Source organism: Littorina saxatilis, linkage group LG2 (assembly GCF_037325665.1).
Source record: "Littorina saxatilis isolate snail1 linkage group LG2, US_GU_Lsax_2.0, whole genome shotgun sequence".
NCBI classification, from domain to species: Eukaryota; Metazoa; Mollusca; class Gastropoda; order Littorinimorpha; family Littorinidae; genus Littorina; species Littorina saxatilis.
The window spans coordinates 3100105-3115117 of record NC_090246.1 but is presented as its reverse complement, the minus strand read 5'-3'; the positions used below and the strand labels follow the sequence as shown (position 1 = coordinate 3115117).

Genomic DNA, 15013 nt, shown 5'->3' with positions numbered 1-15013 from the left:
ATCGAGCGTTTGCTCTTCTTGTTTGATAAATGTCTTTGATGACGTCATATCCGGCTTTTCGTGAAAGTTGAGGCGGCACTGTCACGCTCTCATTTTTCAACCAAATTGGTTGAAATTTTGGTCAAGTAATCTCCGACGAAGCCCGGACTTCGGTATTGCATTTCAGCTTGGTGGCTTAAAAATTAATTGATGACTTTGGTCATTAAAAATCTGAAAATTGTAAAAAAAAATATTTTTTTTATAAAACGATCCAAATTTACGTTCATCTTATTCTCCATCATTTTCTGATTCCAAAAACATATAAATATGTTATATTTGGATTAAAACAAGCTCTGAAAATTAAAAATATAAAAATTATGATCAAAATTAAATTTTTGAAATCAATTTAAAAACACTTTCGTCTTATTCCTTGTCGGATCCTGAGTCCAAAAACATATAGATATGATATGTTTGGATTGAAAACACGCTCAGAAAGTTAAAACGAAGAGAGGGACAGAAAAGCGTGCTATCCTTCTCAGCGCAAGTACTACCCCGCTCTTCTTGTCACGGTCTTGCTGCGTTGCATTGCGTTCAGTTTCATTCTGTGAGTTCGACAGCTACTTGACTAAATGTTGTATTTTCGCCTTACGCGACTTGTTATTTAGTTGTTAAGAAATGTCTGTTGAAGTGATGTGCCATGTACATGTTTTCTCGGCACCTTAAGCTGTACTTTGTAAGAATTTGCACTTTAATGTTTTGTGAAGGTTTGAAGTTGATGCCTTACATGTTAATTGTACATAATGTTCATCTCTGTGGAATTTGCTATTGTCTTATGTGTGTAGCAAACCTTGGGATTTGGAGGCGTAGCAGTAACATTGTGTAGTGCACTTTTAACTCAGAGGGTGGGGAAAATTAATTTACAATGGTTTTGGGTGGATGCCTTACATGTTAATTTAACATATTGTGCATCTCTGTGGAATATTCCATTGTGATGTGTGTAGCGAATCTTTTGACTAATATCTGTAACATTGTGTACCACTCCTTTAACTTAGTGGGTAAAATTGTGTATGTATAAAATAGCCAAGTTGAAATCCTTTATACTCTGATTGGGGTTGGTGCAAGTTTTTTTTTCATATTAACACCAATTTGGTATGCTCAAGTTTCCTTGGTTAGTTTTAAATTCACCTGTGTTTGGATGGAAAAATGGTTATCCTGAATAAACTCAATGAGTACTCCAAGCAGAAAGAGGTTTTTACAAATATGCAGCTAAGATGGTAACCCCAGAGGAGACGTTTTTATGTGTGTCTGCCTGTGTAATGTTAATACATCGTAGTAATAAATAATTTCTGCTTTTCACAGCCATCTGAGATGACTACAGCTTGTAGGCAGGTAAACAAAACTGCACAGTATATTTGGAACTGCTTGCACAAGCTGTTTGTGTGTGTAAATCCTAACTGCAAAATGCCTGTGGAAACTTACCAGGACAATAGTTTCTGATGTAAAAAAAACACACACAAAAATGTAAAACAACACAAAAATGCAGGAAAAAACAGTGGAAAAGACAAAGAACCCTGAGCAACAGTGAGTGCTACAGATGCTGGTAACATGTGTTTATGAGTATTGATATATTGATTGCAAACACTCCTGTAGAGACATATTACAGCAGCGTGAATATTGATGTTAAGAAAAATGCACACATAAAAAACACGAGCACATAACAAAAAAAGAGTGGTTGACGTGACTTATTTTTCTGTGCGCAGTCAGTCAGATAAGCAGACAGACAGATGAACACATATAATAATTATACACCTCATAAACATACGCGCTCACAAAGTGACACACAATCACATACACCATGCACACACAACACACCCACACAAGCACACACATATGTGCGCATGTGCATATGTATTTAGCTTACAGATATATTGATTGTAGCAATTACCTATGAGCATGTCTAAATACATGCACACAACTTGTCACACTTCTGTGTGGTGCTGTGATCTACACTTGTACAAGGAGCAATCCCAAGGGGAAAAAACACACCATGTTTAAACTCTCTAATACCTCAGTCACACAGCGCTACGTCCTTACCACGACCATGCCGATCTGAAAAAGTGATCAAATCCAGCACATGGCAAATAGATAAAAACTACATCACGACTGTACTGCGCCACGATTGGGCTATGCTTGTTTTGTGCAGTTCAAAATAAGCGTAGGGAGAGCGTGCAGCTTCCCGACCTAGCAGATCCCACCCTGACCAAACCACGCTCATGGAGATACTCCCACGTTTGGCCCATGATTGGCCACACTCTCTGACATTTTTCCAGCATAGTAGAAGCGGCGTCTGTGTGTGACTGGGGTAGAAGTAAACTTAATGTGAAAGAGCACAATGCAACTGGTTAAATGCCTGACATCAAGAAATTTAGAAGCCTTTTGTCAGACACTGACAGATTTTAACCCCCCCCCCCCCTCCAAACACCACCTCAAGAAACTTGTATGAACCTTAAATTGAATGCTGCATAAATTCAGATTTGGTGCAATCAGGAAGATTTTTTGTTTTGTTTAGAGAAACACTGATTTCAGTTGAAGATTCACCATTAAAAGTGGAGGAGTCTGTAATAATGGAGTTGACTGTGTAACGCATTAATTGATGGAAAGATGCTTGCAATTTATCTTTCTCTCCATAATCAGTGCTTAATTTTATTTCTATATTTCTATTTTTATTGAATTATTATCAATTAATTATGCACATAATGCTTTTGAGTGAAACATTCTAACAGTTGTATTTCTTTGCTTCGATATCAATGCTTTTTTTATATTAACATTATTCAGTATATGACACATATAGCCTTCTTTTGAATTTGTTTTCTTATTCTATATTATTTTGTTATTCCCATATCTTTACTTTTTATTTTATTTTAAAGTTTCATCAGTTCTTCTCTTTGATCCTTGTTTTGAATGTATTTTCCTCATCTATATGTTTCTTTGACGCATATTTTAATTTGTTCTGTTTTCATGATTCATTCAATTTTTGCATTTATTGTTTATTGTAATTCAATCAAGTTGGCGTTTTAATGAAACAGATCCTGTGATTGGTCAGAATGCCCAAACTCATTAAAAATTACGGTCATTAATTGTCAAGGAACACTCGCTAAAAAAGCCATTAACAACCTGCTGGCGAGGCGCATTGATACAACCTCAACAAGTTTCGGTTAGCTTTGAGGGGTAAGCATAAGTTATGCGTAGTGATGACGTCAAATACGTGACGTAAGTTGATGCATGAATTCTTCCGGACTACGTCAGTGAATTCCAAAGATCGCTTTTGTGATGAAAAGAGTTTGTTTTAGAGTTTGCTGTCCAGAAATCCGTCAAAAAAGAAGGGAAAATGTATGTGAAAGAAAAACAAACAGGAGCACAGTGATAAGATAGGAATACAGAGACATATTTCTTGGGACTTGACCCTTGCAGGTAGGTGGACTGAAAGTAGTGTGTGAACAGAACAGAACCAATTCTGTCTGTTTACAACCGCATGAAAGCAGGAAACAGATCGTCGTCAGATTGAATTACAATAACATTAACATGCTTCCATTTGAAACTTCGAGGTCGTCATCGTGGATTGATGCCCTCCCAAAGTCTAATTGAAGCCCTTCGTCGCTTCGCTCCATCAGGCTTCAATTACCTTTGGTCGGGCGTCAATCCACGATGACGACCTCGAAGTTTCAAATGGAAGCATGTTAATGTGTAATTAGCTCAGCGTTTTCTATGTCTTAACCTTTTTCAACTTCATTTTTGTTTTAATTTTCCATTATGAATTATTTTCCGTGGTAACATGTATTTTTACATGAACATGTGTTTGTGTGTGATTTTTTTCTGACATTTTCCCCTTTTCTTCTTTTTTCTAAAGCGTTTGTTTTCTTCTCATAAACATATAAACTATTGTACTAGTTGGGAAATATATAGATTAAACATAAGAGTGTTGGCTGCACCTTCAGAACTGATTAGCGTCCCATAGCTGCCCTAGAATGACTTTATCTTCTTGACTGAATTCTTTAAAGAAAGGAATTTTCTGTCAAAATAATTTGCATGAGTCAGACTAGTCTGGTCGACACCATTACCACCTTTTAATGTATGGTTTTTAAAAACAAAACAAAATATACATGAATCGATCAGACAGAATTCACCTATTTAAGTCTCACAACAACACACTTAACTTCTGAAGTTTTCTGCAGAAGAAAATTTTGATTTTGATCCTAAAAAGGTGCAAGCATGTAGTTTGAAGGAAGATTATAAGCGTATCGTTTTAAAGAGGTTTTACAGGCTGGTAAGTAGGCAAATGTGTATTTTGATATAGGATCATATTAATGCACTGATATAGGATCATATTAATGCACTGTTTTTGCAAACACTTTCATATTGTCTGAAAATGTGTCTAACCCTTTCGCTGCCAATCAAAACTTCCTGACTGCCAGGGAATATTGGAGTTCGGGGTGTAATAATTCACAAAAAATTCTAGCTCCAAACTGGCAGTAGGTAGAAAAGTAAAACCTATGTTATTTTTAAAAGAAATTCAACCAAGAATCTGTTTTTAGTATCTAATCATGGAAATAATGCACAAGTGCAGGACGGGTATACCCGTCCTAAGGCAGTCAAGGGGTTAAGTGGTACAGTACTGGTGCATAGGTTGATAAGTTTGATGGGCGGATTCCATGCCCACTTTAAAATATTGTACTGCAGATGGTGTATATTTGTGTGACCATGTGTAGGTGTTTGTCATACAGTGGACCACCACCCCCCCCCCCCCCCCCCTTTAAGACCTGCACAAATCTGAGAAAATCAGGTCTTAAAATGGGTGAAAATGTACAGATGTTATGAGGAAACAAATCTGGTCTTAAAATGGGTGAAAATGTACAGATGTTATGAGGAAACAAATCTGGTCTTAAAATGGGTGAAAATGTACAGATGTTATGAGGAAACAAATCTGATCTTAAAATGGGTGAAAATGTACAGATGTTATGAGGAAACAAATCTGGAACAGTAAGGTCTTAAAAGGGAGGTTCCACTGTATTGCTTTATAGTTGTTTCCACTGGTGTGTTTTTCAGTTGAGTCAGCTGAACACAGGTGTGAAAACGTACCTGGAGGGCTGGCATGAAACAGTTCTCGACTACCTGACTCGATGCATCCTCCGCCTGGGCTCAGAAAATGTCCAGTACCTCATCTATTCTGTAAGTCATGATTGTTGTTATTTCATAAATTACGCAATAACTCTGGGGTTTGTATGGGTTATGAAAGAGTGAATACTCTTGCTCAAGCTTTGTACACATGCTCCTTGTCCAGAGGGCTAGAAGATCCATTGTTATTGGATGTGGGGCAGGCCTTGTCCAGAGGGCCAGAAGATCCATTGTTATTGGATGTGGGGCAGGGGGCATGCTCATGTGTGTTTGTGTACATATGTGCCAGTCTGTGTGTGTGCATTCTCAGTTCAAAATTCCTTCTAAGAAGCCAAATGTATTGGTCAGTACATATTACTGAAGTGACCGTCGATAAATGATATCAAGTTTAATCTTCATTTTAGGTCAACATCTTTCAATATCATCTTTTTTTTGCTGGGAAAAACTGTGTGTGCATTTTAGCTGAAATTTGGGACTACCTTTCATATGGGTAGTTTCACTTTAAAAATCTTTCTTGATGTCCGTTGGTGTGTTTGTTTACTTGACGTCCTTGAGTACCGTAAAATCCCTAGCATAAGCCCACCATCTAGCAAACGCCCACCCCCCACTTTGGGCCAAAAGTTGTGCACAGGGGTAACTACCTAGCAAACGCCCACCCTGATTTTTTCAAAGAGACTATAGGCTCACTTTCACCAGGATTTGTGCAGACTGTTCTAAAAGTCATCTTTTTCCCCTTCTTTACCTTTTCGTGTTTCTTTCTTTTTTTCTTATTCATTGTCCCCTCTCCTCACCCATCGTTCATGTTTTTTCGAGTTTCTCTTCTCTTTTTTTTCCTAAGTTTGTGGGGTTTTCTTTCTCAGAAAGATTGGGCCTTTTGAAGACAAAATCCAAGTTCAGTTAACGTTTCATTTCCAAAGACGATCGTGTAATTTCTTCCCTGTACAGAAAGAAAGGGCTTCATTGGTGTTGACATTTCGACATTTCATCAAGTTTCTTTTTCCCGGAATTGTGTTGTTATTGTTTGTCCTTGCAAAGGTCTGGCGATTTTCTTTTTACTCATAAATTTATATGAATGACTATGCTCGTGTTGTTTTCAGAAGAGCCAGTCCTTTTCTCTCTCTCTCTCTCTCTCTCTCTCTCTCTCTCTCTCTCTCTCTCTCTCTCTCTCTCTCTCTCTCTCTCTCTCTCTCTCTCTCTCTCTCTCTCTCTCTCTCTCTCTCTCTCATGGTTGGCCTTCTTTGCCTCAAAGTCCTTTTTTTTCTTTTTTCCTTCACTTCTACTCACACGACCTAACTTACATGCTTTCTGGGTTTGTATTCACTCAATTACACGGTTGAGCACAAAACTTACTTTGTGCAAAGGGGTCTATCCCTAGCAAACGCCCACCCCCCAATTTTGCCCTAAATCTGTGCACAGGGGGGGTGGGCTTATGCTAGGGATTTTACGGTATTTGTTTTCTGTTCAGGCACTGGTGGATGCAACTCTTCAGATCTCCGGAGCCAGTGCAAGGGAGGAGGAGGACATTAAAAAGTATTTTGGTTGAATTTTATTCTCCGTTTCAACAGTCTCGGTGTGATATTTTTGTTATATCTATGTGGCAGGCATCAAGGCAGATTGTTTTAATTTATTTTTATTTTTGATTACAACCGTTGTTCTTGTTGCTTTCCACCATTGACAGTACATCTTAGTAATGAGTATTAGATTTGAGTAATCTTACTCCTACTTTCCTGATGGGTTAAATATAAAAATATTTCTGTGAGCTTTGACAAAGTTCTGAGCGCAGTGTGTTGAAAAGAGGGGCGATACATCACAGGTACCACTGTCCTGCGCCTCTGTGGGTGCACACATTTGTCACATTTTGTGATTACAGTGGAACCCCTCTTGTAAGACTTCCTCCCTTTCAAGCCCCTGTTTTCTGAGACCCTGTGTTCATATCCTCTGTAAAATTACCTCCCTTTCAAGCCCCTGTTTTCTAAGATCCTGTGTTCATATCCTCTGTAAAATTACCTCCCTTTCAAGCCCTGATTTTCTCAGACTTTTTGAGGTCTTATAAACAAAAGATCTCACAGCATGGTGTATGCCCAATGTCTATAGGAAACGACCGGTAGATTTTGAAAACTTCACCCCCCCCCCCCCCAAAAAAAAAGTGTGTCTTTTTTGTACAATATTTGTGTTTAATGTAGCTTTATTGCTCACCAACATGGGATAATGGGTGTCCGTTGTAATTTAGAAAAAGTTGTATAATTATTCTGGCGCAGTTTTAGAGGATCACTGACTGTCTCGATCTGTGTAAAGTGTCCAATGTTGGTAAAAAATACAAATAACGTAAATATATCAACTCTACTGTTCCACAGGTTTGTGAGCTGCTGTTCCCTTTCTCCACTGCTGGAGCAGCTGCAGACATCTGACCAGGAGAACGCCGGCATCGGGTCACCGGGAGAAAGTTGGCAGGTCCAGCCTGGCATCATCCCACTGACCATCTCTGAGGATGGTGCTGTCTTTGACACCAAAAGTAGGTACTCCTTGCGAAAATGTGCATTGAGCTCCTTTTTAAGGGGACAGAAAGTGTGTGTGTGTGTGTGTGTGTGTGTGTGTGTGTGTGTGTGTGTGTGTGTGTGTGTGTGTTGATTAATATTGTTGATTCATTTTATACTTGTGTGTGTTTTGGCTGGATTGGATGTCTTTTTAACGAGAAATTCCAACCTTGGGCAATTAAATATTCTGTATTCAAAATGACAAGTAACAATCATAACTGTGTGGGAACTTAGGATAGCTGTGTTGGAGTTTAGAATAACTGGGAATTTAGGATAGGTGTGGGAATCTAGCATAACTGGGAATTTAGGACAGGTGTCAGGGATGAGATTCTTCGCCAATTGGCGGAATTCCGCCCAAAAGTTCGTTCCCAGGACCATTTTTCTGAATCGTCTTAATCCGTTGAGAAAAAATGGGGGGGGGGGGGGGGGGGGGGGGGGGAGAGTAGTTGTTGTGGTTCCATTGGATTCGATCTGTAAAGTCCTACCTACAACCCTAAAGTCGATTTTCCAGATCAAATCTCCGATAAAATAATGAAAACATAACCTCCGTATCGAAGGAAGTGGACCTTCGACCCGAATATGAACTTTCCATTTGGGACTAAGTTTCCCTTTCACCGAGTGTCTTCATTCCGAAAATTCATAAACGGGCTGATTCAGCTGTCGGCTTTATCCTGCTTAACAAAGATGGCGTCGGTTAGAACATTGACGGAAAGCGAACATGTTTTGGCGTCGGAGATCGACCAGGGTGTGAAGAATAAGTGGGTTCCGAAATGGCAGGAAGAAATCGTCACGTCTGAACTACGCGGGAGAAAACTGTCGCTCCGACTTGGAGATTCTATTAAAAAGTTGACTGTTCCGGGAAAGGCTAGATGCACGTGGTGTAATTTTGATCTCAGCTACAAATCCACGAACAAGAAGAAAACCCAGTGAGCGCCACAGAGATGAAAACCATCATAAAGTCTCTGCTTAAAACCCCTCCAACGCATGACAGCTACCACCAACTGTCAAGACCTGAACAGGTAGTCAGTTTCCGCCTGAGAACAGGGCACAACAGAATGCAACAACACCTGCACAAAAAACTGCGAGCCGTGCCCTCCCCCATGTGTCCCTGTGGAGACGCAGAGCAGGATGCAGCCCACATCCTGCAGGACTGCAGAAATCTCCAGCCCCTGAGGAGAGAGATCTGGACCAGGCCGCTGCCCCTTCATGAGAAGCTGCATGGACCTGTGGAGGCTCTTCATAAGACCACCAACTTCATTACCAGAGCTGGACTCCAAGTTTAACATTGGCGAACGACAAGAAGAGAAGAAGAAGAAGCTACAAATCCAAAGGGAAGACCACGCTGAAAGGCCATTTGACAACTAAAGATCATCTAACCCATGCTTGAGTGCCATATGTTAGCTGAAGAAGTACTAATAGTTTAGAGAGAAGTAAACTGCGGCCACAATTGCAGCAGAGAGAGACATACCTGTTCAAATGAAGAACCCAAGGTTTGGTCAACAGGTATAGATCTCTCTCTCTCTCTCTCTCTCTCTCTCTCTCTCTCTCTCTCTCTCTCTCTCTCTCTCTCTCTCTCTCTCTCTCTCTCTCTCTCTCTCTCTCTCTGCTGCAATTGTGGCCGCAGTTTACTTCCCTCTAAACTATTAGTACTTCTTCAGCTAACATATGGCACTCAAGCAATTTATTTAGGTCCAGTTCTTTTATCAATACCTTACGAGCACCATTGGTCATTGTGCAAGTAAATTGTGCCGTTTCTAAAATTTGTGAAAATTCCTGAGCTAAAGTTACTTAAATTTTGCACATATGACTGACAAAATGTTGTATGCTTCTACTGCTCGGACTCATTTCCAAGTCTTTTTTTATGGTCAAAGTGTCAACAAATCTTTAGCTTCAGGGGGCAAAGCCCCCTGACCCCCAGATCCCCGCCAAATAATTTCCTTCCAAAATACTTTTAGGGAATCTCATCTCTGAAGTGTGAACATTTGATAGGGGGGGACTTTTAGACAGGTGGAAAAACTAGATGTGAAAACAAGAGGTGTAGGAAAACCAACAACCTCAAAGCATAGTTTGAATACAGAGGGAGAAGATGTTATTTTGTCTTAACACAGAGGGATGAGATGACGTTATTGTGGAGGGAAGAGAGTTTCCAATGTGTTGATATATGTGACCCTCCACCACGAAATGAGTCGCATGTCACCTCGCGCGGTTCTGCGCTAGGCTTAATTATAAGTCCGGGGAGTGTCTGGTAACAGTGTGAGGGTCACCTTAGTCACAGGCTTATAACTCAAACAGTTTGCGCTCTTTTCACCACTGGATAGAGCATAAAAAAGTCTTTAGAAAAATGTAAAAATATGAAAATCATGCAAACGTGACATGTGACACATTCTGTGGTGGAGGGTCACATATAGTAGTACATGTACAGTGGAACCCCCACATGTAAGACTTCCCCTTTTGTAAGACCTTGATTTGTCCAATCTTCTGTGCATGATGTCTGTAAATGTCTCCCTGTTTTAAGACTCCCTCCTTTTTGGCTCACGTAAGTGTAGCCTATGCGATCGTAACTTTGTCTGTCTGTGCGTGTGTGCGTGTGTGCGTGTGTATGTCTGTGGTAGAAACTTTTAACATTTCGTCATTTGAAGACGTCACATTATGACGTAAGAGGGTTAGACGTCACGCGAAGGAATTACTGAAAGTCTCGGTCATTGTTATTTTGAGCGGGCCGAGACTAGTTGGCAGTCGTGTCCCTGTAAGTTACAGGCTACATGCAGACAGACCTAGATCTAGTGTCTCGCTTTCTTGCACAGTGTCACCTATGCTTACTGTGTGTGTGTGTGTATGTGTGACGGAGTGATTGAGTTTGTGTTATTGTTTGTCGATTTCTTATGTGAGCCTTGAAGGCTTCGCCTCTTGTTCAGACCTGATTTTCTTGGATTTTTGGAGGTCTTATTTTGGTCCTCTTATTGTGAGACATTGGATTGAAAAGGCCTTTGGGTTTGGGTAGAGTAATAATTCCTTTATACAACAGAGCTTACCATCCTGATGAAGGCGATTTATCTGCCAAAATGTTGATCAAAACAAGTACCTAACCTGGTTACTGGCGTGTCTTCTTTTTACATTTAGTCAAGTTTTGACTAAATGTTTTAACATAGAGGGGGAATTGAGACGAGGGTTGTGGTGTGTGTGAGTGTGTGTGTGTCTGTCTGTCTGTCTGTGTGTGTGTGTGTGTGTGTGTGTGTGTCTGTCTGTGCGTGTGTGTGTGTAGAGTGATTCAGACCAAACTACTGGACCGATCTTTATGAAATTTTACATGAGAGTTCCTGGGTATGATATCCCCAGACGTTTTTTTCTTTTTTTCGATAAATATCTTTTATGACGTCATATCCGGCTTTTTGTAAAAGTTGAGGCGGCACTGTCACACCTTCATTTTTCAATCAAATTGATTGAAAATTTGGCCAAGCAATCTTCGACGAAGGCCGGGCTTCGGTATTGCATTTCAGCATGGAGGCTTAAAAATTAATTAATGACTTTAGTCATTAAAAATCTAAAAATTGTAATTAAAATTTTTTTTTATAAAATGATCCAAAATTACTTTTATTTTATTCTTTATTATGTTCTGATTCCAAAAACATATAAATATGTTATATTCGGATTAAAAACAAGCTCTGAAAATTAAAAATATAAAAATTATGCTTAAAATTAAATTTCTGAAATCGATTTAAAAACAATTTCATCTTATTCCTTGTCCGTTCCTGATTCAAAAAACATATAGATATGATATTTTTGGGTTAAAAACACGCTCAGAAAGTTAAAAAGAAAATATAGAAAAGCGTGCTATCCTCCTCAGCGCAACCGCTACCGCGCTTTTCTGGATTGTTAATTTCACTGCCTTTGCCACGAGCGGTGGATAGACGATGCTACGAGTGTACTGTCTTGCGGAAAAAATGCAATGCGCAGACCTGTGCACATCTACGGTTTTTCGTAATTTCTCTGATTGTTATATGCAGAATACGGTGCTACGGATTTTTAATTAAAATTCCGAAATTCCGATGTTTTACTAAAATAAAATAAAAATGTTTTGTACTTTTTTTCTGTTTTAAGATGTTTTGACCCTTGCGCTGAAAAGACGTTTTCCGATTTACCGGAAGCGCGCGTGTTCTCAGCATTGAGTATTTGTTCTCATACTTAGTTCGTCCAGCGTCTGCGTGGCAACTTGTGATTGAAGTGAAACATGGAAAAGAAAAAAAGAGTGCGAGATTCAGATAGTGAAGAGACCGCATCACAGAGGCCAAATGGTAAGGCGTCCGCCCAGTGAGCGGGAGGTCGTGGGTTCGAACCCCGGCCGGGTCATACCCAAGACTTAAAATTGGCAATCTAGTGGCTGCTCCGCCGCGCCTGGCGTCTGGCATTATGGGTTTAGTGCTAGGACTGGTTGGTCCGGTGTCAGAATAATGTGACTGTGTGAGACATGAAGCCTGTGCTGCGACTTCTGTCTTGTGTGTGGCGCACGTTATATGTCAAAGCAGCACCGCCCTGATATAACCCTTCCAGCTCTGTCACCAAAGAAGAAGAAAACGGAAGTCCAGTTATTCTCAAGACAACCTGGAGATCGTAAAATCCAGTTTGTGTGCTTTGTGAGCAGAATTATGTCTTGAACTGTCGTTACAGCTTACTACTGAAACATTTTAAAAACTACTGAAATTTGGTTTGTTTACTACTGATGAGCGTTTTGAGTGTGCACAGGTCTGAATGCGTTCAGTTTCATTCTGTGAGTTCGACTGAGCTTGACTAAATGTTGTATTTTCGCCTTACGCGACTTGTTATACAACAGAGGATTTCTTTTTCTCAGGCATCGAGTCTTGCCACTTTTGCAAGCTGGCCAGTGATCACCTAGCAACCATTGACCCCAAGAATGTCACCAAGGTCAGGGACTCTCTGGAATCCGTCAAATTGGCAGTAAGTACTTCTTTTTCTTTCACAAAGTGAAGTAATGCAGGGATGGCCAAGTTTCAGAATTGTAACTCACCAGCCGGGCGAGTTGATGACACAACCATTTGTCGAGGGTAGCGTAGGCACCCGGTCTGCTCCCCGCCTAAAAAAGGCCAGTGCCGTTCCGTCTTCGAGGGACTGCGTGGGTTTCATTTCGGAGTTTTCCTTCTCCTAGACGAGTTTCCTTCCATGGATGATGAGCCTCCTCTACCCTCGTTTTGAATTCAGAGTGGTCTTCTCTTAGGATAGCTGCCTGCCAGGGTTTACGAGCCTATCCTGCCCGGCTATTTGACCCATAGCTGGAGGTTGGTTCGTGGGCACCTGGGCGTTTCCACACACCGGTGGGCCCGCATGCCGCACGTCTAGGGGCCAACCTCCTCCGAGTCCTTGTAGTCTAGCCTCGGTCCTTGCGGTACCCAGTTTACGCCTGTCGCCGCGACGGAGGCACTACATAGGGCTTGTTGTGGAGAGGTTATTGTACTGGCAGGAGAGACTGACGCATTCTGCTCTCTTTTCGCATTGTCCTAAAAAGGACAGACGGTGCTAGCCAGCGGTGAGGGCTGAAAGCGAGAAGTGACAAGCACAAGACACTTTGCCAACACACTAGACACGTCACACAACCGTTTGGCAGGCAGCCGGGCGAGTAACTTCAAGAAAGTCACTAGCCTGGCAGAAATGTCCCTGGCCCGGTTGATCTGCAGTGTTTATATGCCTTTAAAACTCGAAATTACAACCAAAAGGGTCGCATTTGACCAGATTTTTCATTGGCCAGCCAGGCGATTTGCCAGGCGGTTTCTTTTGACTTTACACTGTCCATGGAAATAACTTGCCTTTTCACCCATAAATAGAACAAGGGAGAGAACTCCATAAGACTGGAATGAAACTGTTATTTCTTTCAAAGTCAACAAAATGCAAAAAGGTGAATGCAAAAATAAATAAATAAAGTAAGATAAAGAAATAAGATAGAGGAAAGGTTGATCTGTAAACCTACAATAACAATATGAGGCATGTAACCTCTACATCTGTAAACCTACAATCACAATATGAGGCATGTAACCTCTATATCTGTAAACCTACAATCACAATAGGAGGCATGTAACCTCTACATCTGTAAACCTACAATAACAATAGGAGGCATGTAACCTCTACATCTGTAAACCTACAATAACAATAGGAGGCATGTAACCTCTACATCTGTAAACCTACAATAACAATAGGAGGCATGTAACCTCTACATCTGTAAACCTACAATAACAATAGGAGGCATGTGACCTCTACATCTGTAAACCTACAATAACAATATGAGGCATGTAACCTCTACATCTGTAAACCTACAATAACAATATGAGGCATGTAACCTCTACATCTGTAAACCTACAATAACAAGAAATTCCTCCGATAGGAAAAACACCCCCGTCAAAGCGACAAAGGGAAATAACCTTCTCAGTTGGTGGCAGTGAGAATGGTTATTTCCCTTTGACCAACGGGGGTGTGCCTCTATAAGTCCTTGTATAATTTTAATCCACCAATAACTCCCTAACCGTGTGTTTGACTGGTCCCAATTTTTGTAAGGACCGTCTCAGGAATGTATAGAACCTGTTCACCAAGTTTGGTGACGATCGGTCCGTTCATTCTTGAGATCTACTTGCGAACACAAACACACAAACAAACACACAAACAAACACACAAACAAACACATCGAGTGAAACCTATACACACCCCTATACCGGGGGTGTAACAATATGAGGCAACATTAGTTTTACACAATCCACTATTCTGTATTTGTGTGTTTTTATTTCCCCAATGCTAGTGATGGTCTTATATTGAATAACTCTCAAAAGTGAGTTATTATGTTTCACTTTAGATTGCACAAAGCATGCCTACATTTTTCCGTCTCTTTGTTCACAGTTCATTCACAACCTGAACAAACTGAAAAGATTCCTGAGACAAGCAGAATTGGATCACTACGCTCTGTATCGGTGAGACATTTTTTTGTGCGTTTGCATTTCTGTCAAGAAAATAACTTCTACCAGCTAGTAAAAAGTGTTTTCTTCACAATTAGAGCATTGTGTAATTGCTTTGTGTGTGTATGTGTTATTTGCTACCTCAAGTTATTGTCTTCCGTAAATACTTTATGTGTTGTGTGGGTTCTGCATTAGACCCTTCAAGTGAAAAAATATGGTGAATGAAAAGTGTGGTGTGTTCTGTTTCACTTGTTCTTCTGAGGAACTTGTGTTTTCTGTATCAGAGCCTTTATGTTACATAATAAATGTGATTTAAGTGATCTATTTCAGAATGTTCAAGTTCCTAAATAAATGCGATGTATTATCAATTCTTTTCTC

The 15013-nt window shown here is 40.3% G+C and overlaps 1 protein-coding gene across 1 annotated transcript in view; it reads left to right on the top strand.

Annotated features, from left to right (window-relative positions):
* LOC138960464 (protein Njmu-R1-like) overlaps window positions 1-15013 on the top strand; it is a 28053-nt gene that overhangs the window by 7368 nt on the left and 5672 nt on the right. The window contains exons 7-12 of the mRNA XM_070332372.1: window positions 1339-1368; window positions 5083-5205; window positions 6617-6681; window positions 7506-7663; window positions 12532-12638; window positions 14580-14650. Of these exons, the coding sequence (XP_070188473.1) occupies window positions 1339-1368; window positions 5083-5205; window positions 6617-6681; window positions 7506-7663; window positions 12532-12638; window positions 14580-14650 (554 nt within the window). The remainder of the gene's footprint in view (window positions 1-1338; window positions 1369-5082; window positions 5206-6616; window positions 6682-7505; window positions 7664-12531; window positions 12639-14579; window positions 14651-15013) is intronic.